At 36.7% G+C, this 24917-nt stretch overlaps 1 protein-coding gene across 2 annotated transcripts in view; it reads left to right on the top strand.

Annotated features, from left to right (window-relative positions):
- The window catches only part of LOC134845185 (exonuclease 1-like), a 71846-nt gene extending 49406 nt beyond the window's left edge, over positions 1-22440 (top strand). Inside the window, exons 2-14 of one of the 2 annotated variants that reach the window (XM_063862078.1) lie at positions 2392-2466; positions 2539-2629; positions 11216-11335; positions 11400-11523; positions 13921-14058; positions 14676-14891; positions 15199-15480; positions 15890-15992; positions 16272-16451; positions 19784-19990; positions 20432-20654; positions 20985-21761; positions 22241-22440. In XM_063862078.1, coding sequence (XP_063718148.1) covers positions 2397-2466; positions 2539-2629; positions 11216-11335; positions 11400-11523; positions 13921-14058; positions 14676-14891; positions 15199-15480; positions 15890-15992; positions 16272-16451; positions 19784-19990; positions 20432-20654; positions 20985-21761; positions 22241-22250 — 2541 coding nt within the window. In that variant the 5' untranslated portion in view covers positions 2392-2396 and the 3' untranslated portion in view covers positions 22251-22440. Of the gene's footprint in view, positions 1-2391; positions 2467-2538; positions 2630-11215; positions 11336-11399; positions 11524-13920; positions 14059-14675; positions 14892-15198; positions 15481-15889; positions 15993-16271; positions 16452-19783; positions 19991-20431; positions 20655-20984; positions 21762-22240 lie in introns of those variants that run through there. The other variant, XM_063862079.1, reaches the window with a different exon arrangement.
- The last annotated feature ends 2477 nt before the right edge of the window (positions 22441-24917 follow it).

The following is a 24917-nucleotide window of genomic DNA, read 5'->3' as shown; positions in this document are numbered from 1 at the left end:
GTTGAGGTATTTCGAAGAAGAAATGAGGACTATGCCAAGAAATCATGCTCTCATGGCAGTACCTTACGTAAGAACAGAGTTACAACTCAGGTTCGCCTGGTGCATGATGGGACTGACTCGCGAAGAATATGACTCAGAGGAAAGGAAGAGATCAAAAGAAGAAAAGGTTTTCCTTATGACGAATCTGAGGGATCTGATAGTCCAGGAGGGAGCAGCAGTAGCGTGTGCGAAGCGGAGAGACGCTCTCTGTTTCATTCGATTCCTGATAGAGCAGATTTCAGTACCTGCATTAAGCACTTGTGTTAAAATGTTGAGGGAAGGCCATGAGCGAACGAAAGCCTTTTTCTTGCTAGCACTGCTGGATATGCAGCAAAGTAAACCGATGAGGTGAACATGAGAGTTGGAACCCATGAAAAAGATAGACGAAATCAGGAGATTCTCAAACAAGGAGCTGAGACTCACTAAAGAATCTATGGGAGCATTGCCGAAATCCAGTGAATACTGTGAACCGATCAAGAAGAAATCGTATGGCTACGTATCCGGGATCATAGGGATCGCGTACAATCCTTTCCTGAGTGAAGACATACGCGATTGCTTCTTCGATTATGAGCAGGCGGTGTTGCTAAGATTCTGGACGTCCAGAATTGTAATGATTAAGAGCGTTAACAACCCACAGGCCAAATTGGGACTGGTCTTGGAAGAAGAGGTGACTGCACCTTCAGTACCAAAATCCGACAAAAGAGTGGAGTTTGGGTTGGGATTCTCAGATGAATTACTGAGAACGAGCTTGATGACAGGGTGGGAATTGATGAGGCCATCATGGTGTCCTAGTCCCAACGCTGACTCAATATTACGGGCGACACAAGACGTACAGAGGGAACTGAATGCAGACTGTAACCTGCGTGACCTCAACATCATATATAATGTGATGATAACAGCTTCTAAGAGCAACGGAGAAGATAAAGTGGAGTTGCCTGGCTGGGGACCAGAAGACTGGGTCAAACCTGGTAGCTGTCTGGCGGAAGTCTGTGGACTGGAGGGTCACGTTTGTGGAGGTTTGGACTGTGTGAAGACCCTGGAGAAACAACACAAGCAATTGACGGTATTGTTTGGAAAGGTAGTGATGAAAGCTAGAACAGAAACGGAACTGATAGCAGATTGCCATGGAGGAACCGATGTGAATCTAGTGACTGCACTAGGATTCTACAGCATGTTTGGTTCTTTAGAGTCACTATTGAATCTGGAACAGAAACATGAGGTGGTCACAGCCATCAGTGTAGAAGTATTCCCAGGAGTTCTGCAGACTGAACAGAAATACATAGGGAAATGGAGGGAAGCAATCGAGACAGAAATGAACATCAGACACAGCGAGACTTATTGTAGACCATCAGGAGCACGATATTTGGTGGGTTCAACGTTGACTCCAATGTGCAGGAGCAGATATCCTGTACATTTCGTGGCTGTGGACGTGAAGAGTACAAGAACGATCGTGGATCAAGCCTTCTCAGTGCCGAAGTGTGTGAGATTGGCGAGAAAGTCTGAAAATTCTTACGAGTTACTATGTAAGATGTTCTCAGCAGTTCCGGAGATAACCAAAAAAGAATTGGAGTCATTACTAGGAAAGAAGTTCATGGGATATGTGAGTGGGAACTTCAGTGACTTTGAGAGACAGAAACAGAGAGGATCAACTGTCACAGATTACAATGCAGTAGAAACTAAGCAAAAAACGGAACGAATCATTCTCGGACACATTAAACTTTAAATGAATAAAAATAATTTTCGCACTTCTTAGGAGTGCAATCCTCTGCCCTTTAATTGAAAAGGACTTAAACACTTGTCATCTCCTTTTATCATTATCACTTCCATATCTAGAAAATTCCAAGGATTTTGACTGGAATACGTGATGAAGGGACTCCTGACTGTAACCTCGGTTACTATGATACTTTTGACCTTCTGATTAGATTGAAAATAATAAGAAAAACAAAAAAGAGAAAAAATCATCTGCCTCAGGGGGTGCTAAAAACTTAAAAATACATCCAACATAGACAAATCCATCTGTGCTATAATCGAGGAGGGTAGATTTTAATTGACAATTCTCTGGATGCTTTAAAATTGACCTGATAGATTCATAAAATTTTGCCGATATCTTTATATAGCATTGGTATGGCCCTATCCAACCTGTGCACGGACCGTCGCATGACGGAAGGGCCCATTTTAATTGAAACCCTTTTTTTCTATGCACATTATATTTTACTCTTCCATATCTTGAGAATTCCGAGGATTTTGACTGGATAATGTGTTGAAGGGACTCCTGACGTTAACCTCGATTACTATGATATTTTTGTATTACCAAGAAATCGTAATTTGTCTGATGAACCATTGTTTTGTTTTAGATCATGGGGATTTCAGGTCTATTGCCACTTCTGAAAGAAGAAACTGTGGCTGTGAAATTGTCCCAGTACAAAGGTAGGTTGTTGAAACTGAAAGAGAATCCTATTTTTGTTGTTGTTGTTGGTGCTTATTGTTATACGGATTTAGGATTGACGCTTGTTGTTGACATATCATGCTGGCTACACAAAGGATCATATGGGTGTGCAATGGAACTCGCTCAAGGCCAGAAAACTGATTCGTAAGCATCTTCAATTTGTAGTTGCAGTTTTGCAGTAAACATCAGACAACGTTAAAGCAACCAGGACAAAATGCTATTTAAGGGCGCGTACCCACGGAGCCGCTTTCCCGGATAGCCAAAAAAACTAAATACCTTGGGTTTTAATTTAATTAATCAGAAAACTCTTCACTAAATTAAGACACATTTTGATTGGATAAAAAAGTGCCTCAAAATTTTGCAGCCTGTTAGCTAACAAAATTCCGAACATTTTCAAGAGATATGATTGGCTAATACTTCTACTCTCATTGAATTAATCAACAAAAAAAGCCCGGCTACTACAGGGATTCGACCCCCTCACCAACCAAATGGTCACTCTGGTATTTTTTATGATATCCATTTTCGGGCGACAAACCCTAAAATTTTTCAATAATAATTTTAAAGGGGTTTACCAGCACACGCTGAAAAACGCATTTTTTGTTATCAAAATTTTTCGAAAAGTTAATAAAACGGCTTTTTTGGCTTCTTTTTCTGAACATTCCCCCCTCGAGAAAATTCTAGATCTGCCCCTGCATTGTCATTATAATTTCGGTTGGGGGCCCTTTATTTAGGCCCTCAGTTTGGGGGCCCTTAATAGTTTATTTTTTTTGTTTGCCGGGCATGGTGGGTAGGGGGGGGGGGGGGTGGGTAATTGGGTGGAGGGGAAAGGGGAAGGAAGAATGATGGGACTAAGTGGGTGGGGGTAGAGAAAGGGGGTACCCCAAATAAGAAAACAAGGTTTTTCAAGTAAGTTTGTGAGATCTCTTTAACTATGGAGGGGTAGGATATTATGGTATCCCCATGGTACTGGTACCTAGTAACGAATCTCTCTCCCCACCTCCCCCCTCTGCCCCCTGTTAAGGAATTGGTGAGGGGGTAGAAGGGGGGTAATTCACGTTACTACTTCTACATAAGTAACCGTGAAAAACAAAACTTAGATACAGCAAAGTACCTCATGGATTCCTAATGAAACTATCCGATTAGATATGTCTGTTCACTCCCATTTGGGCTGCATAAATAAGAGAAGCATCGGCCGAGAGGGAATCTTTGTGTGAAATGTATAGTTCTGTTGTTAACTTTTGCTTGGAAAAAATTAAAAGGAATATTGCAAGAGTAATAAGCTATTTTTTGTTTCCTTATCATGCTTCTTTGTTTGTTTTTCGAGGTCATTTATGCCGACCAATTACTTTCTGTTAGAAAATTAAAAACTTATTGCAATTTTTTTTAAATTTTTTGATTCAATATTCAATTTTTTTTATCAATGCTTGGTGTTCGATTTTTTTTCGGTTCCGAGAGTTGTGCGCAGTCAGCTTAAAGCAACTTAGTGTCAATGTTTTTTGAGCAGTTTCATTTTAATTTCATTCAAGATGATGAAACAGCGTATTGTTTTAATGCCGAATTTTTTTCAGCTTTTTTATCAAGTTTCGTTGGGAATTTTGACCAGTAGTTTGATTAATTCAATCAACCATCTGGCGTAGAGGTATCACATCTGCTTGTGACGGCAAAGGCGTTTGATTCGAATCCGGTTGGGACCTGTTTTCTTGCAACTAGATTTTTTTTTTTGCTTTTTCGGGTTAGTTCCTGCAGAAAGGACTTTTTTGGTAGTTCGGCATTCCGAAAGTTGGTAGAATTTCTTGCATTCAGCCAGCTACTGTTTTCAGATTTTGATTTTTCTTTTCATTTGAATTAAATCATGGTCATTCATTTTTCTATCGTAAATGCTGAAAAGCTCGGCATCGCCTCTGTGTACAGTTTTGATTTTTTGCAGCCTTTACTTGAACTAATTAGTATATGCTAAATATTTGTGCTCAGTTTGAGTATGATTGCTGTGCTTCATTGCTATTAAGTGATTTAGTTGCGCGTATGTCGTCAGCTTTGTTGATGCGTATTCAATTTAAATGGTTATATGTCATTTTGCCCCAAGTCAACTTGTCCCAGCCCAACTTGCCCCAGATGACATTTTGTCCAATGCCATTTTGTTCCAGATAATAAAAAAATGAAACTTGCCCCAGATTCTTTGCTATCCTCGTAGAACATAATGTTGGCATAAAGATGAAAGATATTTTGTTAACAATGAAGCTTGAAACAAAATGGGGAATCATCAAAACATGTGCTGAATCAAAATGAGTTCAAAGCATGCATGAACAAAATGAAAGCGGCAAAATTTCAAGGCAATTTCATGTCGAGTTAAACCTTTCAAAAAATTGAGTGCTGATCTTGTAAGCTCCTATAGCATAGTTTATAGTGCACAACACTCTTAATCAAGAAGCCAAGAGTTCAAAAACTTGAAGAAGTCGAAAAATATTAGTATGAAATTGGTGAAATGGAAAACCGCAGTTACTGCCTGGCCCCTAAAACCCCACTATACTGGGTAAAATAGAGTAGGGGCGGGGTGAGGGAAAGAGCAAAACTATTGCCGTATTGGCCTTTGTCACCTCTCAAAATTTGGACCCTGTATGATGGCTATAAGTTGAAAAAATGTTGATTTTTAAAATCAATTAAAAATGCAAGGCAATGCCGATAATTAAGTAGAAATTATACCGGCAATTTCAAAATTACGAAAGAGTTAAATGTGCTAGTGCATCAAAATAATCAACAACATTGTTTTGGGTTTTTATGAATATCCCGATATTTCTTCCGCCCTTGATTCTGCGTTGCCCCCATAGCCTTCAAAATGTTGATTTTATGATTTGTTGAGCTCATTTGAATCTTTTTCAGGAAAGTGTAGAGGCTTGGGTGGCTCCCTTAAGATAATTCTGTCACTCTGAGATGCCTATCTTCAACGGCGTTTGTCGTTCGTATCAGCCTTCCGCTGCTTCTTGGGAATGGTTTCAGAGACTCATAGGGAATAACCGTTGCCTGCTGTTTCGCCCTATTGTTTCGCCTTTTCATATAACTTCTCTGAGAGTTATTTAGGATTTCTTTAAAGCCAGCTCGTTAGCTTTGCGTAAAAAGGCCTGGCAGAGGTGAAAGTAACAGCCTTTGATTGAAAACTCTGTGTGTGCGTGTCTGTGTTTTGAGGGCGAGGGGGACCTAATAACTTCTTATTAGTCTTAAATTATTATGATTATCATTTGTTTTTTCGGGTAAATAGGTTTCGCCATTATTATATCGGAATAGTGGTCGCATGTTGTTTCATTTGACGCGTGAATAAAGTTTGTGTGTGCGTGTATGGGTTTGTTTGTTTGTTTGGGGGACTTGATAAGTTTTAAAAAAATCAGGCTAAAGGGTTTCTGCTAGAATATTTCCGGCTTTGTTACCACTTGATAACTTTTATTTCGATGCTAGTTTCACATTCTACTGTCTTGGCTCATTTTTGGTTTAAAACTACCCTATTTGATAGATCTAGTTTTTAAGAAGTTTTCGAGTTTGTTTTCGACTTAGCGGCTTTATTGTTTTGTATCGCTAGTGGTGCGAAGCTTAGGTTCGTCTCTGTGTATGAAATTGAGCTCTATATGAATCTACAGGTTCCATGAGACTCATAGGGAATAGCGGTTGCCTGCTGTTTTGCCTTAGTGTTTCGCCTTTTATATATCTTCTCTGAGAGTTATTTAGGCTTTCTTAAAACCCAGCTCGTTAACTTTACGTAAAAAGTCCTGGCAGAGGTGAAAGTAACAGCCTTTGATTGAAGACTCTGGAAACGCAGTTGTAAAAGCGTTTACGACGGCTCGTTCCAAATCTAGAAGGATCCTCGATTGTTGCGCGTCATCAGAGGCGATGGCTTTCAGAAGCGAGGGCATGAACTTTATTTCGATCACCGAAAATATAAATTCGCTCAGTATCCATTACTCCACTGCCGGATAAACAGAAATCAGAATGTTTCGTCGGAATTAAGAAATGCCTGTCTTTAATGATTGACAAGGACGGGACCAAGTTCTGTTTCTGACGGTTTTGAGTTCTGTTTATTGCTGCACGACTGGGCAAAGATAATTGAACTGCTTTATCATCTGTTACTTCCTGGAGACAAGAGGCCATTATACTACTATTGACAGGTACAATTTGCTGCCTCGCCTCTTTTTTCATTGGACGCATGATCTGTTTTGCCACAATTTCCACAGGTCTAACATCGTGGCTGTGCTAATTTTTTGTTGATACCAGTTGATCTCCTGCTGTGACGGCGAGCATGCTGCATTTGTGTGAACTTTATCTTGCGCATCTCCAGTGCTCAGTAGTTTTTGTCGTTTGCTTTGTGAAATCTTGTCCGTCAATGATGAGCATTCGTTTATTTCGTTGAGATATTCCCCAAGTAAGTTGACTCATAGCATTTATGTTGGATGTTTAGGAACAAAACGGTAAACAAAAAAGCAAAATGAAGGAAAGAATAGCCGTGTTTCGTTCTGTTTCAAGGCGCTAATTGTAGATTATTGTCAAATTTTGGCGTGTAATTACCAAAATTTATGTTTTTTTAGGCTCAGCTTCAATAAATTTGACTATAGTCTTTTATTATCTCAAAACGAGTCCAGTCTACATTAGCACTTTGCTGGTCCTCACTTGCTGGTCCTCATTGGTGAAATGGAAAACCGCAGGTACTGCCTGGCCCCTAAAACCCCCCTATACTGGGTAAAATAGACTAGGGGGCGGGGTGAGGGAAAGAGCAAAACTATTGCCGTATTGGCCTTTATCACCTCTCAAAATTTGGACCCTGTACGATGGCTATAAGTTGAAAAAATGATGATTTTTAAAATCAATTAAAAATGCAATACAATGCCGACAATTAAGTGGAAATTATACCGGCAATTTCAAAATTACGAAAGAGTTAAATGTGCTAGTGCATCAAAATAATCAACAACATGGTCTTTGTTGAAATTACTAGAATTGTTTTGGGTTTTTATGAATATCCCGATATTTCTTCCGCCCTTGATTCTGCGTTCCCCCCATAGCCTTCAAAATGTTGATTTTATGATTTGTTGAGCTCATTTGAATCTTTCTCAGTAAAGTGTAGAAGCTTGGGTGGCTCCCTTAAGATAATGAGCTGTCATTCTGAGATGCCTATCTTCAACGGCGTTTGTCGTTCGTATCAGCCTTCCGCTGCTTCTTGGGAATGGTTTCAGAGACTCATGGGGAATAACCGTTGCCTGCTGTTTCGCCCTATTGTTTCGCCTTTTCATATAACTTCTCTGAGAGTTATTTAGGCTTTCTTTAAAGCCAGCTCGTTAGCTTTGCGTAAAAAGGCCTGGCAGAGGTGAAAGTAACAGCCTTTGATTGAAAACTCTGTGTGTGCTTGTCTGTGTTTTGAGGGTGAGGGGGACCTAATAACTTCTTATTAGTCTTAAATTATTATGATTATCATTTGTTTTTTCGGGTAAATAGGTTTCGCCATTATTATATCGGAATAGTGGTCGCATGTTGTTTCATTTGACGCGTGAATAAAGTTTGTGTGTGCGTGTATGGGATTGTTTGTTTGTTTGGGGGACTTGATAAGTTTTTTAAAAAATCAGGCTAAAGGGTTTCTGCTAGAATATTTCCGGCTTTGTTACCACTTGATAACTTTTATTTCGATGCTAGTTTCACATTCTATTGTCTTGGCTCATTTTTGGTTTAAAACTACCCTTTTTGATAGATCTAGTTTTTAAGAAGTTTTCGAGTTTTTTTTCGACTTAGCGGCTTTATTGTTTTGAATCGCTATTGGTGCGAAGCTTAGGTTCGCCTCTGTGTATGAAATTGAGCTCTATATGAATCTACAGGTTCCATGAGACTCATAGGGAATAGCGGTTGCCTGCTGTTTTGCCTTAGTGTTTCGCCTTTTATATATCTTCTCTGAGAGTTATTTAGGCTTTCTTAAAACCCAGCTCGTTAACTTTACGTAAAAAGGCCTGGCAGAGGTGAAAGTAACAGCCTTTGATTGAAGACTCTGGAAACGCAGTTGTAAAAGCGTTTACGACGGCTCGTTCGAAATCTAGAAGGATCCTCGATTGTTGCGCGTCATCAGAGGCAGAGGCGGTGGCTTTCAGAAGCGAGGGCATGAACTTTATTTCGATCACCGAAAATATAAATTCGCTCAGGATCCATTACTCCACTGCCGGATAAACAGAAATCAGAATATTTCGTCGGAATTAAGAAATGCCTGTCTTAAATGATTGACAAGGACGGGACCAAGTTCTGTTTCTGACGGTTTTGAGTTCTAATTATTGCTGCACGACTGGGCAAAGATAGTTAAACTGCTTTATCATCTGTTACTTCCTGGAGACAAGTGGCCATTATATTACTATTGACAGGTACAATTTGCTGCCTCGCCTCTTTTTTCATTGGACGCATGATCTGTTTTGCCACAATTTCCACAGGTCTAACATCGTGGCTGTGCTCATTTTTTGTTGATACCAGTTGATCTCCTGCTGTGACGGCGAGCATGCTGCATTTGTTTGAACTTTATCTTGCGCATCTCCAGTGCTCAGTAGTTTTTGTCGTTTGCTTTGTGAAATCTTGTCCGTCAATGATGAGCATTCGTTTATTTCGTTGAGATATTCCCCAAGTAAGTTGACTCATAGCATTTATGTTGGATGTTTAGGAACAAAACGGTAAACAAAAAAGCAAAATGAAGGAAAGAATAGCCGTGTTTCGTTTTGTTTCAAGGCGCTAATTGTGGATTATTGTCAAATTTTGGCGTGTAATTACCAAATTTTTCGTTTTTTTAGGCTCAGCTTCAATAAATTTGACTATAGTCTTTTATTATCTCAAAACGAGTCCAGTCTACATTAGCACTTGCTGGTCCTCATTTTGAAAATCAAAGAATCAATTAAAAGTGTTAAGTATGGGACAAAACGGCACAGGACAAGTTGCCATGTAGGGCAAGTTAGTATAGGAAAAGTTGGCATGGGGCCAATTGACTTGGGGCAAATAGTCCTGACACCAATTAAAATATTCAATATAGTATTGAATATTAGTACTTAAATGACTTCAGACAGGGAGCCGATATGGCGTAGTTGTAAAGCCAATTGTTTAAAAATCATAGGTTGTATCGAATCCTGAAGTCAGCTAACTGTTTTCAAAAACATGTCTGGTGTTTTGTCTTTTTTTGCATTTCCAAATTTTCCAACATCCTTCTGCCGTTTTTGTATCTGTTTGTGAAGCGCAGCTTCGCGTCTGGGTACAGTTTTTGTGGTATAAATAATTTAAAAGTTTTATGCAGGTTGATGTAGAGTTGCTCAAAATTCAAAGAATTTCTGATCATCATAATTATTATAAGTTTGTACTTTTTGCGTATGCAGGGATGTTATAACGAGGAATTAAGATTATGAGAGTTGATGAACCAAATGAGCTATCTGATGTCTAGTTAAAGATTTTTCATGAAAAAGTCTTCAAAATTGGTTTTTTAAATGCTAGTTTTGAAAGATATTTCTTCTTCAATGATGCTTCAAACACAGCAATTTTTGTTAGAAAAATCAGACAGTGCTTGGTAAAATGAGTATTTTTCTCGCTTTTTCGAGTCGTTAACTTGTTTCTAAGTGATTGACGGCTATATTATTCTCAAGCACGTTAGTTTTGCTTTCTGCAGCTTCCCATTGCGAATTCAATTTTTGTTCCTCTCCTGTGAAAGTGGGGAGGAACTTTGTATTTGAGTATGTGTTTTGTTGAACTTTTCCCCAAAATCAGGTATCACAAAGAAATATCGGAATATGTCGAGCGATGTATCATATTACGGTTTTTTCAGTGACGAGAAAACTGGTCTAATTTTCATTTTTAGTGTAAATTCAAGCGATTAAAGCAAACAAACAGGCTTTTAATAGGAGGAAAATTCAAGACGCGAAAACTTTGTTTTACTCCTAGACAATTCGTTTTTTGAAGTTTCATTTAACGCTTTTTTGGGAATAATTTTGAAAACAAAATAATCTTTTTTTAAATAATTTTGATCATTGTTCAATTCTTTTCCTTCGAAGAAAACTTTTATCGAAGATGCATTATTTCTTTGAGTTTTAGGCTTTTGTTCGATAGTATTTCATCAAACCATAGTATTTCATCAAACCATTGTAATTTAGGGGTGTACAAAGATTTCATCACTTCTGCGCCAAATCTAAGGGTTGGATTTGGACGCAGTTTCCGTCTTGTGCAACAAAGCAGTATATTTTAAGTAATCTCTGCGTTGCCGTCTTTATCAAATATTGTTGGAACTATTCATTGCACATTTTTAAAAATATTTTTGGTTGCTTTTATCTGGTTTGTCGTTTTTGATGAAATATTAGGCGTGCTCGTAAGGATACCAGTGTTCCAGCAACAACCTTTTGTGCATTAGGTAAAAATTTCAAATTTGTGTCAGTCACCTGTTGCTTGACGACTTTTAAAAAATTTTCTTAGAAGTTTTTCCTTAATCATTTTGTTGTTTTGAAATAATTGTCGAAGCTTCTGATTATATCACTGATTCGCAAAGAAAAACATGTTTATAATTTCTCAACAAAGTTTTATTTGCTGGCAAAGAATATCACTTTTGAAGCGGTTTTTGATACTTTACGGGGCTAACAACACCAAAAAACTCTAGGAGGTTTTCGAAATGATAAAGCAGTTTGTTATGTTTTTCGGTTCCCATGCAATATTGTTGGTTTAATAAAATGTGTTCAAATTGATCGACTTTGTGATTAGATATGTTACCTACTGCCTGAAATTTGTCAATATGCTACTTTCAAACGACATAAAACCAATCATTGTGTTCGATGGATGTGATCTTCCGGCTAAATCTCCCGTAACGCAGACGAGGCGTAGGTATTATTGCAGCACTATTTTATTGCAACTTGGTGACAAATAATTAAAGACGATGATTTTTAAGGAAACGCGAGGAGAATTTGTTGAAAGGCAAAGAAGCAATGAAAAGTGGGAATCTCGGGGCTGCCAGAAATTTCTTCGTGCAATCTATTTCAATTACAAATGATATGGTGCAGAATGTTATGACCGTTAGTGGAAATTCTGACTTTCTACTTTCACAAAAAAAAAATAAATCGGCAAAAATTATTTATCTATATCTATCTATCTATAGCTATCTATACTATTTTTAACTGCGAGTGACAGCTATCTCCCATGTTTAAGCATAATAATTTTGCATGTTTAACGAAAGAATTTTTTCATGTTTAAGCTATATATAAATTGCAATGCTTAAGAAAATTTTTCAATTATTTTTCCGCAAGGTCATTAATTTTTCAGTTATTTTTTTTGAAGCCAAAGTAAGTCTGTCTGTCTGTCTGTCAGTATACCTGCTTTTTAAATTAATTTGATTATGTCTGTCTACCCGTCGCCTAATTTTTTAAAACTTTATTCTATTTTATATTATTTATCTAAACGGGCTTCACTATCTCGCCATGTTTAAGCTTTTTTAACGTAATATGTTTGCATGTTTAACAAAAGAATTTTTTCACGTTTAAGCTATATCGTTTATTGCAATGGTTAAGGTTTTTCAATTTTCCAGTTAAAATTCAGTGTTTATTTCATCAAGTTTGAAATTAGCAACCCAATAGGAGGATATTGTCAGAGTTTTCCCAGGCTTTGCGATTGTGGTCTCCATGTATTAATTATCAAATCCTTTTAGCTTAAGAGATTTTTCATAAATTTCAAGAAATTCTCACCCTGTAGTTTGGTGTTGTCAGGGCAATTTTCGAGGTTTTTCAAAAATTTCTAGAAAATTTAATTTTCAAAATTTCTCAATTTTTGAACTTCTCACCCTGTAGTTGGGTGTTGTCAGGGTACTCTCAGCGGTTGCGAATCTTGCCTCCAATTCTCACTTCTCAAATCCTTGTAATTTTCGAGACATGACGTTTTTTATGATTTTTTCAAAAACTTAGATTTTAGAAAATTCTAAAATGTTGAAGGTCTCAATCCTGTTGTTGGATTTTGTGAGGGTACTCTCAAGCGTTGCGAATTTTGCCTCCAAATATGACTGCTCAAATCCTTGTAGTTTTCGAGATATGACGTTTTTTTATGATTTTCTCCCAAATTTTCAAAAAAACTTAGATGTTGAAATTTTCCAAAACTTTGAAGATCTCAATCCTGTTATTAGAATCTGTGAGGGTACTATCAGAGAGTTGCGAATCTTGCCTCTGAATATGGCTGCTCAATTTCGTGTAGTTTTCGAGATATGACGTTTTTTAGGATTTGCAAAGTTTTTCAGAAAACATGGATTTAAAAATTTTCACAAAACTTGAAATAACCATCTTAAGTGAATCTCTGTCAGGGTACTTTCAGGAGTTGCGAATTTTGCCTCCAAATATGACTGCTCAAATCTTTGTAGTTTTCGAGATATGACATTTTTTATGGTTTTCTCGGAAATTTTCAAAAAATCTTAGATGCTAAAAAGTTCCGAAAATTTGAAGATCTCAATCCTGTTATTGGAATCTGTGAGGGTACTATCAGAGGGTTGCGAATCTTGCCTCTGAGTATGGCTGCTCAAATTCTTGCAGTTTTCGAGATATGACGTTTTTTATAATTTTTTCAAAAAAAAATTCATGAAAATTAAATGAACTTTTTTTTCGAAGTTTGAAATTCCTAACCTGTAGTTGGGGGCTGTCAGAGTAATCTCATGGGTTGGAAATTCGGCCTCCAATTAAGAATGCCCAACTTTTTTTTGCTTAGAAGATACGACGATTTGTGTGATTTTTTTTGGAAATTTTCAGAAAACTCAAATTACAAAATAGTTTGTTAAAGTGAAATTCCCAACCCTGTAGTTTTGTGCTGTCAGATTTCTTTCAAAGATTGTGAATATTGCAATCAAAAAAGACTGCTCAAATTTTGGTAGTTTTTGTGATGTGAAATTTTTTCTGGTTTTCAAAAAAAAATACTTTTTTTTAGAAAACTTAAGGTGAAGTTTCTCAAATTTTGAATTTCCCAACGTTGTTCCCAACGAAACAATTGGGTGCTGTCAGAGTACACTCAAAGAATGCAGATCTTATTTCCAATCTATGCGGTTTATTATGAGTACCGGAGGTGCGTTACACGCTAGTATATATTATTCAGGTGCACAATAGCGGTTGCACTTAAAAATGTGAATAGCTTGTTTGTTGTTGGTACTTTCCCTTGTGGATAAAGTGTCCGACAGATTTTCGAGTTTTTTAAAACCAATTTGCCATTATAGATTCGAGATGCACTCAACGCTTTGATACGAATTTCAGCTCCATATGAACTTGGAGTTTATACAGTAAAATGTTATCAGGCGTTGTCTGTACTCTCCGAGTCTCATTTCAAATAACAACTAACGATGAACTGCGCAATATATATTTGTGATTGACCGGAGAATTTTATTCTTTATTTCTTTCTTTCTATATGAACTTGGAGGTTATATAGAAATACATAAATGTTATCAGGCGTTTCGGCAGCGAGGTGTGGACTGTATTGTGGCGCCTTACGAGGCCGATGCTCAGATCACCTACTTCGTCAAGAGTGGAATCGCACATGCTGCAGTCACTGAAGACTCCGATCTGCTCGTGTTCGGATGCCAAAGGGTAAGAAGCTCAATACAAAGGCACTGACTTCCGAATGAAAACGTTTTTCGATTTTTTTTCACGAAGCTGATAAAATTTGACCAAACCCTCGAATGTTTAGCTCAAGTGTCGAGTATAGTAAGCATAGTTTTGTCGACCTTTTTTGGGCAGTTAATTTGTTTTTTTTTCGAGCTCTTCGGAAATCCGAAAATCTCCCTGTTTAGCAGAAATTTTTTAATAGATACCTAAAACGAAACCAGATGATCTCCTCTAAGACTACCTTCGAAACTTTTGAGTTATGTAAGTACTGAGGCCCAGGGGCGGATTTAGGATTTTATCGAGATGGGGGGGATTTTCAAAAAAATATGTCTTTTTTTAGGTCGACCAAATTGATTTTCTTAGCTCTCCTAAATCACTATAAAGCCCCATAAAGCCAATGCTTTTTTAGGCAGTTTTTGCAAAATTTTAACAAAAAAATTGCGTTTTTTTCGGCGCGCGCTCCCCCTCAAAGTTAATATATATTGGATATCTCAAAATAGTACAAAGAGGGGACCCTTTGGGTCGGCAGGGGTGGAGGCCTATTTGAACTTTTTAATTTACTTAAACATGAATTTGAACTTATTTTTTTTAACTTGTAGGTGCTGTTCAAGTTGGACTTGAGTGGCAATGCGATGGAGGTGGACTTGCGACGGGTGTTCAAGGGGGGCAAAGTGTTCGAGGGATTCGACGAAGAGAAGTTCCGCCGGGCATGCATCCTGTCTGGCTGTGACTATTTGCCAGATGGACTCCCTGGAATAGGACTGAAGAAAGCGGTGAAAGTTTTCAAGTGTGCGTTGACCAATGAAGTCGAGAGGGTTAGTTCGTTTATCTGTTTGAAATGTATCAGTTAGCTCTGACGACATTAATAAGAAAGGGACTCAGTTTAATCAGTGACAGGTTTCAGGGTGAAACAGGTTTTCATGTGTAACTATAGGTGTCTCAGCCAATTTTTACTTTTTAAAGCAAGATGCAGATAATGCAGGCAGCGAATGCCAAAAATATGTAAATCTTATAGAAAGTAGAAATCGAATATATTTTATTTTTACCTTCACATAACTTTAATTGAAGAACTCGGATATCCTTGAGTTTTGAGATTGATTGAAATTTTATTCTGATTTTTAGATATTGAAGAGAGTTGGAACCTACCTGAAGATGGAAATTGAAGTGAGTGATGAATACGTTCAAGAGTTCATCAACGCCGAGAACACTTTCAAATACTCTTGGGTATTTGACCCGCTAGAAAAACGACTCAAACCCCTCACAGAATATCCTTCTGGGTTTGACTCGAAATCCTACCCTCAGTGTGGGCCTATGTTTAGTGAGAGTATAGCCTTCCAAGTTGCTCTGGGAAATGTCAACACACGGACCATGGAATTTGTGAACTCATACAGTCCCGGAACAAAAGTTAGTTGTACTTAATTACAAAGCAAAGGAATATATCTAGTTAGTATCTATTTTACCTGCTCAAAATGTTGAAAACGATGGAATTTTAACCTAAATAGTTGGCTTGTAAATGCGGCTCATAAATTAGCTCTAATTCCGCTTTTTTAGTTATGCTTGCCGCAAGTGGTTCGATATCGCACGTTTTTTTTTTCGTACCCGTGTTTGGGGGAATTGGATAAGTCGGTCGTGCGCGATGATTTGCAAGGTGATTTCTTGTTAGTAAGTCGTATTTTTGTTAAGCTTTTATACTCAACCTCCGACTAAGGCTTCCAGCTGCTCAACTGAAAAAATAGTTGACATTTTTCGTGATAATTTAGGGCGGAATTGTCACCTCCTAAGCATTTCAAATTGCAACTGTCAATTGGTTTAGATAGTGGCTAAGAAGAATGTGTTGCATGATGGACATGTGTTGAATCCCACCCCCTTGACTCCACTGCACAGACTCAGCATATGGAGTCCCAACTACAGCCCAAGTGAGCAAATTCAAAGTGTTTGTTTCAGATGATCGAACAACCTTCCTGGTCAAAAGTAGATATCTAATCTAGAAGCTCTTAAGAAACTTTTCTGTTTTCTAATGAGAAACTTCAAAAACTTTATCAGTTTTCATAAATATGAAAAATGCCAAATATTTCATATTTGACAGATCTGTCAGAAAGGACCTACAGATGACGAAAAAAAATGGAATTGATTTTATTAACATAATTTGTCTGTTGGCTTTTTATTTTTGAAAACGATCTATTTGCGAATTTCAGAGTGCGCGTTTGTGGATCGAGTGAAATCGAGTAGTTTTTCGTCGAATGTCGTCAAGAACACTGGTGGATCGATTCCATCTACTGGCTGCAGAAGAACAGACGAAGCAGTTGTCTCTTTTGCAGACAGCTCTCTTCTAGCTTCAATTGAAAAAATGAAGTCTCCATCGCAATCGCCCCAAAGTGAGCAGTTAATCTTCATTATTGACACATTTATGTTTTTTTTCTGAAAAAGTTTTTGGATTCGCCTGTACGAATACTTTTATATCAATTAGGAGCATAAGGAAAAAGAAAACGCAATAGTTTCACATGCATGTTTACACAAGCAAAGCTTGTGTTATAGTATGAACTCTCTTTTTGTTCCGACTTTTTGTTCCAACCTAAGTCTCAAATAATGTTGCAACGCAAATATTGTTGTGACAAAATGTGTTCACTTTGATCAATAACCAGCTATTTAGTACATCCAATGCTAAGGATATTAACACAGACTATTAAGAGTAATGAAACTAGTGAAGACTCTTATATAGGTCTTGCTGATTTTTTTTTTTGAGGAAAAAGTATTGATGCACTTAATCATAATGCACTTTTTGAGTTCATCTGCTGAAAGTGACGTAAATAGCACTGACCAAATACGAACGTGGAAGTGGCGCGAAAAAACAATTTCTAGTTTCGAAAGTGGAATTTATTTTCAAGGTTTCCCGGCGGAATAAAAAGTTTACCTATTGATCCAGTTTTCTCTAGTTGGGTTCATGTTATCAAAAAAGCGCCAATCATACATTGTCCTAGAAATTCAAAGACCTTTAAGGGCATCTATTTTTTTCTTTGAAGTTCGATAGTTGAGATTTTTTCAACAAAGTCATTGTTTTTTTCTTTTCTTGAGTTCATTACTCGTTTCCAATCTTCGATTGGCTATGTTTATATTACAAATAGCTTTTTAGCTTCAAGGTTCCATGGATCTGTAGCGTAGAGGTAGAGAAGGAGACCTCGCAACAAAATAAGAGGGCTCGAACATGGGCAGAGTCGGATGTTGTTAATGAACTTTTCGTATACTAGGTAAAATGCGTCCGCTCTATAAATTGAGGAGTGTTAGTTGGTAAATTTCTTTTTTTTATCACATTCACTGATTCTGCTAATGCGTCATAATTGGCTTGCGTCACTTAGCAATTATGTAGACTCATAATTGGCGTGCGTCACTTAAGAATCTCTGTAGACTCAGTTTTGCTGATTCAGTTTTTCCCAGTAGCCTTGTCGGTCATATTTTTGCTTACTTATGCGAAGTTCAACTTCGCCTCTGTTTCAAAACTTAAAATCAATTGCTTTCTGGTTTAATTATTGCTAATCTTTTCTAGTGTATAATTTGTTCTATTGTACATTAATACATATCAATCCACCTATTTGAGTCTTTTGTTTTTGGCTCGAGGAAAAGGCCTTGAATTTTCAAATTTCCATCTCAAATTTGTTTTTGGCGGTTTGATTTTTGATTTTTTCATGTTGAATTTCATTTGGTGAAAGGAAGGCAAATCACGCTTTTCAATTAAGAAAGCGTAATTGCCGCAAAGAATGTGAATCTTTATAGTTCGGAATATGAAGATTCTTTTTGGCCCTGCTTTCTCAAAATAGGATTTTTTCGTTACTCTTGCGATTAGGAAGGGTTATCAAATCAGAATATAGACTTTTTTGGGCTGACAATTTTTTGTAACAGAATCAGTTGAATCATTTGATTTTATTTTCTAATGAATTAAAATTTCTCAGCTTCTCTCGCACACTTGGTCTAGAGATAACAACTGGATCGAATTTTGTCAGAACCTGTTTTTTTTTCAAACTGAAAACTCAGTTGTCGTGCTATTTTTATCTGTTTGTTTTGTCGACTTAGTGGAAACATCACAGTTCAGTTGCCACATTTCTTTTTGTTTTTTTTTCGCTAAATATCCTTGCGAGAGTGCTTCGAGAAAACACTGTTGCAACAGTGGAAGTCTTTGGGATCTTTATGTGAGTTTGTGTTGCTAGTTTGCCCACTTAACATGAACACAGAATCAGGGTTCTCGCGCATGAAGTTCGCTAAGAGTCAACACCAGAACTGTTTTTTGCCAGAAACTTACGACAGTGTGCGTATCATTCAGGAAGTCTTTAGCCGCGACGATTTCGAAAAGGCGTTCATTTTTCCAGCTTCTGAATATAAGAAATCCACGGAGTCGAAAGTAGAAGAAAATTCACGTTAAAAAAGCATGCTGAAGATTTGCGAGAGGAACTGCATGTTTTCAAGCGAATGACTCCTTTAGCTCTAAAGAACCAGCTGAACGAAGTTGATTCTAGCATTGACGAGGCTAAAAAAGCTCTTGAAGCTCTTGAAAAGAAGAAGGAACTGCTCCATAACCAACGCACTGTTTCTGTGGTCACATTGGATCAACAGTCTGCAGTTGTCATTGACTCAATATTTGTCAAGAAATAAATGGTTTAATTGACCATGTTTTTCTGAAAGTTAGAAAATGCTCTTTTAGGTTCATATAAAGTTCGTTTTTCAAGATTTGGTCCCAGATTCATATTTCGTTTTATAAAAGTTGGCAGGCCTGCGCTAAAAGTTGATGTGTCCTCAAAAGTTAAGATATTTTTTATCGGCATAGTGACCTAAATTTGTCCCATTTGGTGGGAAACATAGAATTTCATTTTTTTGTATGTTTTTGAGGGGAGGCGGGGGGATGCGTAAAAATTAGAATATCAGAACTTTCACAAGTTTTTCACGGTAAAGGCAAAAGTTTTGTTTGCGACTCAACTTGAGTTTACAGAACTTGTGTTTACCTATTTACAAATCGATAAATGTTTCTGAAAACTAAAGTTACGCCGGCGATTGTGTTTTTGGGCGTTTTTTCAAATTGAGCATTGCTGACAAAACTTGAAATTTTGTAGTTGTGATTTCTGTATGCCTTTTTCATGCTAGTTGCTTTTTATATTATAATCTACTCCTGCAATTTAAAAATTCTACTATCCTTCACCTCTAAGTTTTTTTGTTGTTTTTTTTTCGCTTAATTAGTTTTTAGTCCTAAGTGTTTGCGGTTTTTTTATCGGCTTACTTACTTAGTTTTTGGTCGTTCGAGGGAACCATTGTTTGTAGGCTTTCCTCCTGATCGCACAAAACGTTCAAAATCTCAGAATAGACTTTGTAGTTCAAAGTTTTTCATGACAATGATTTTAGTTTCGCTCGATAATTGTTTTTTGAATTTTCATAAAAGCCATCGAATGTATTTCTGGACGTGTTTTCCGCAAATAGAACATCATTCCTGTCAACATTTAATGATTGGACTTATTGATTTTTTTCCTTGCCTGTCTGCTAGCCTGCAATGCTATTTTTGTGGTATCGCAAGTGATACAAAGCTCGCCTTTGCCTGTGTGTAAAAATCAGTTACATTTTTCGATTATTAAAAAAAATTCTATTTTTAAAAATAAAATTATTGACAGTCTCCTACGGTCTGGTCTGTTCGCTATGTTTTTGATTGAAGTTTTTAATACATGTCTTTTAGAACCGGTTGAGTGGAAGAGACTGACTTCTAATCCAGACGACTATTGCACTGAGAAGAAATCTGCCCAAGAACTCTCTCTGCTCTACTTGGAAGAAAACTTCGCTCGACCAACAAAATTAAAACCAACATCAACACTAACCACAAACACAACAACATCGAACAAAGCATCAGGAGGTTCACAATCAGCTTCAAGAAATATCTCAACAGGTAATAGTTTTATTTGCCAAAAATTTGATAACATGGTTTATATAAGCAATCGATGGTTGGCATATAGGACTCCGTTGCTTCGTCAATTTTTTTTTAGAAATTGAGTGTCGCGTTTAGTTTTAAGTTGTTTATTTTATGATTTTGTGTACATGCAATGCAATTCAAATAGTTTCTCACACAGTATTTAATGAAAATGGGTGATGATTGACACGTTGGAAGAATAGTTTTCAACAAGTCTATTTGAAATAGTTTATTTTTTTTTGATGGAAGTTGTGATCGTATTGTACTGATGGAACTGAAAATGAGGATTTTCACTGTTCCTTAGAATTTGCATAAACTTCGAGTCATTTGGCGTCTTGGTTGCCTTTAAGTGGCTCCTTCTTCGAAAAAATGGGCTGTTAAAAACGAAAATAAAATGACAAATTTTATATTTTGTTGAAGAATCTACAGGAGAGAGAATAGTTAGTAGAAGAGATAGCAATGGCAGTTTGAAGGAGAACATACTGAGTACTATAAAGAGGAGAGATGGCAGTGGTCCGATTAAGAGACCTCGAGCCTCTTTTGAGAACTCTTCTCTGCAGACGTTTGAGATGTCGAGTGTGAAGAAGCGAAGAGAGGAGACTCAGAGTCTGTTGAGACAGCTGAGCGAGTGCGATAGCAACAGGTGTGTTATTACAGATATCATAGGAGATTGAATGGTTTGCATACATTTTAACCCTCGCAATTTCTCCCCTTCAAGTTTTATTGGCATATTTCGCCCCTAATAGGGAACACTGAAAATTCCATAATGAATGTGAAGCGAAATGTGTGGGTGGGGACGAAATCTGTTGAGGTGGCGAAACAAGCCAAATTCATTTATAAACTGCGGAAGGCAGTATTTTTTATGGAAGTTACGAACAACTTTTTAAATGAAAGTTTCGAACAACTATGAACTTAGTAGCTGAACTGGAAATTTAGTAGTTATAATAACTTTATTTGTTTTGGTTATTGATAGGGTTCCAACTGCAAACGAAGAAGCAAACGACGATGTTCAGGAAATACTGGGAGAAACAACTCCACGCAAGGCAAAGTCACTGTGTCTAGACAACATCGAACCGATATCTCCACTCCACGATAGAATTCATTCAGCCAAAAAGAAAAACAATCCGTTCTCAGCTTCGAAATCACCAGCACAGCTAGTGACCTCAGTTCTCGTTGGAAAATCGCCGCATAAAAAGACGAGTGGTTGTGAGAAAAATAAGTCGAATGAAGATTACGTTCCGCCATCGAGGCGAATGTTTCAGTCCAAAAAAATAGTGGATAAGTCAGTGGATTCAAACAAAAAAGTGTACAGTTTGGACCAGTTCTTCAACGCACCCAAAATGAAAATGACCGAAGAAAAATTGAAAACGGACACTGAAAATAAAGGAGATAAACTGAACACATTTGTCCATAGTCCAAGCAATGAAAGTGCAATAAATAAACAGTTCAAATCGCCTCTTAATTCGTCTACCTCAATTTTGAATGAAGCAGGAGAAATCAAACGAAAGAGTTTTTCAATAGATTCCAACGAGAAGGTTATTGAAGTCGTTAATTTGGACGACGAGGATGATAAATCACCGAAAAAGGCCTCTTCTAATATGATTACGCCGTCTAAAATTAGATCGAAATTGCATTCGAAGTCCCCAACTGCGGACAATAAACAGTCTACGCTTCCGTGGGGATCAAATGTGATAAGCTCTGTCGCACCTGCGACAAAGTCAAAAGCGAAACGAAAGATTGTCAAATCTAAGTGAGTTTTAAAACGAGTTTCAAAAGAACACATTTAAAAAAACCAGATATCGACCTGAAAAAGACACGTTTTGATTTAAGCAACAATGTGCCGAGGTTTTTCAAAATAGTTTATAATTATTCAAACTTTTGGTGGCGGGAATAACTCGAGTATATTTGAAAAACGATAATATGAAAAATGATTTCACAAAATATGAAGTTTCACGATTTGTTTCTCAGAAAAACGCAAAACCGAATTGAAACTAATGTTCGTGTTTTTAGTTTTGCGTCTTAAACTGATTAATTTTTCGTATTGTTTATAATTATCAAATTTAATTTCCAAGCTAAGACTTTATTGAATCAGAATTTTGAAAATGTATTCGGAGAGACGTTCGAAAATGTCCTCAAAAACGCAACAACTTAAAATCACGATGAGTTTTATGGTCGCCTCACGAACTCAATTTACAAGCAAATTATGTATTGATAGTTACCTATTTGTAGGTATTTCTGACCGACACAAGGAGGAGTTGCTGGCGGCATTCAATGATAACATTTAGGCATAGACTATTTTTGAAGAAGTATCTCAATCATGAAAACTATGTGTTGTTTGGGAAGTAAACTCAATCACTTGTTTGAAAGTCTCATTACTTGTTTTTAAAATTGTGCTTTGAGTTTGATCTTTTGTTTTGTTCAATAATTTATGCCAGTTTTAATTTATTTCTTTCAAAAATTGTATTCAATTGTCAGTCGCGTGAATAATGTTTTTATAAGTCTATGAAAGGAGTGTAGACATTTAATTAACACTTTTTTTTCAGTATAAAAGACGTGTTCACTATGTTCCGGTGCCATATTTGAAAAAAAATAGCGCATTATTTGAAACAGTAGTTCAATTTTTGAAAAACTAGTGCAATATTTGAAACATCAGAGCAATCAACCCAAACAAAGAAAACATAGCGTGTTAGCGTGAAAACTTTTTCAAATGAGTGTTTTGTTCGATTTTTTACGTTTTCACACTAGCGAGCTTGCGAGCGTTGTTGTATTAGTACGAATCTTCTCTGTTTTTTCTAATCTAACTCGCTAGTAAGTGTTCATTGAAAGTGTTTTTTATATGGAAGTTTCACTAGCATTAGAAATTTCATAGCAGCTGTCATCTGCTTTATTTGTGGCTTGTGTTATTTTTCTTTAATTAAGCATCCGTGGTTAGTGCGTGAGGCTCATGTGCGTGAGCGTTTAGTGCGTAAAATCATAATGTCTAGGTCGGAGGTAGGTGTAGGTCGGAGGTAGTAGGATCGAATCCGAGACGTTGCCAAATTTTTACTAATTCGAGGTTTTCTATTTTTTCTTTTGAACTTTATAGAGCTGCTTTTTAACGTATTCTCGCTAGTGTTTGCGAAGCGCAGCCTCACCTCTGTGTTTATATTAGATAAGCAACAGCTTATATTGCATCAGGAAATTTGTTCACATCTCGACACTGCGTGTCTCGATTTTTTGACGAATTTCTCGATGCAATACATAGCTGTTGCTTATCTACTACAAAAAATCTTTTGATCACGCTCAAGTTTGATTTTTCAAAGTATGACTCTAGGTTGAAGTTCAATTCAAGTTCATTTGCTAAAAGAAAAATAAATTAAGTTTTGTAATTAAGAAAGTGCAATTGGCTCGAAAAACAACGTGAGTGACTGGAAGTTGGATTTGAATTTAAGGATTTTCTTTTGAAATAAAAAAAATACCTGGTTTTCAAATTGACCCAATTTTTTCTAATTGAGTTACTTTAATGATAAAACTGTTGATCATAAAAAATTCTCGAAGTTCAAAGAATATAAACGTAGTTTATTCAAAAGGTCTTTAATAGTCATTTTGTAGTTTTTTGGTTTAATTAGTTTTGGCTACGCGGCTAGTCATGATTAAAAAAAGTTTTATATAGGCCTGGCTTCACAGATTTTAGAGTCAGGTCAATGAACAAAATCAACTGCCTTAAGGTTGCGTGGATTTTGTTTTCAAAAAAACTGAAGCGTTTTTCCGCTTTGTCTAGTACTTTTTAATTGAATGAATGAAGTAAAGACAAATATTTACGGTGCATCGTTTTTTTTCGGGAGAACAATACCTAAGCTTATTCGCGCTCGTATTTGATTTTCTCGGTTTTTAGATTGAGTAATGAACACGCTATACGTATTTCGTTTTTTTTTAACATGTAAACTGCTAATCACTCCGGGAGAAGTGAATCCACTTGCTTTAGAACGTGGTTGCTCCTGATTTCTGGGCTTCGAGTCCCGGTCGGACATAGTTTTTTTTTCATTGTGTAAAATTGAAAAAAATTCCATGAAAAAAATGAATAGTCGGTCATTCGTTAGTCAGCTTTCAAGTTTTGTCGGCTTGTTTGCCACATAACACATTTTTATTGCTGCGAGCAATTTTCATTGTAGTTGCAAGTGCAAGTATTGTTTATTAGTTTCAGGGGAATTTGACTATTTTATTTTTCTTCAAAAAAAATTTTTTTTCCGGCTCAACTGGTGTTCGCAGAAATTTTGTCAGCTTAGTTGCCACGTCAGTGTTTTTTTCGCTGTAAACGATTTTTTGATAATTTCGAGTGTTGTTCATTATAGTTGCAGGAGGATTTTATTTTTTTAATACAAAATCATGCTTTTTTGTTCAACTCAAGTCGATTTTGTTTCAGCTTCGTAGGTTTTGCTCCGTTGCGAGTTTTTTTTCATGGTATGTTTGCTTAGAATGAACTTTATCGAGACATACAAAAGTTTTGGCACACGTAATTTATTTCAACGTTCTTTTCCCATTTTTTTGACATAAAACTGTTAAAACTATTATTCTTTCGAAAAAAAAATCTCCACAAACAACTTCATTGTTAAATAACAGTCGGAGTATTCGAGTCTTCGTTTTTAAACAAGCAGTTTTTGTTCCCATGCAATAAACAAGGATAATGCAAAGATATTGATTTTTTTGAGAATTTTCGCCGTCTGTTCATGGAAAACATTGATTGAGAACTGCTCAACTCTTGAAATATTTCACTGTGAGACGGTTTCAAAGGTATTATTTTACGCTTTGATCAATGCATGTAGGGTAACTGTCAACAACATCCTTACCTCAGATTTATAGCTTTTAGTGGATTTGTTATTAACCGAGGTTAGATAATTTCTCAAAAGTTCTATGTGGATTTTAAGGC

The sequence above is a fragment of the Symsagittifera roscoffensis genome, chromosome 4 (assembly GCF_963678635.1).
Source record: "Symsagittifera roscoffensis chromosome 4, txSymRosc1.1, whole genome shotgun sequence".
Taxonomy (NCBI): Eukaryota; Metazoa; Xenacoelomorpha; order Acoela; family Convolutidae; genus Symsagittifera; species Symsagittifera roscoffensis.
Note: the sequence above shows the minus strand (reverse complement) of the source record. Positions and strands in the feature narration are given on the sequence as shown.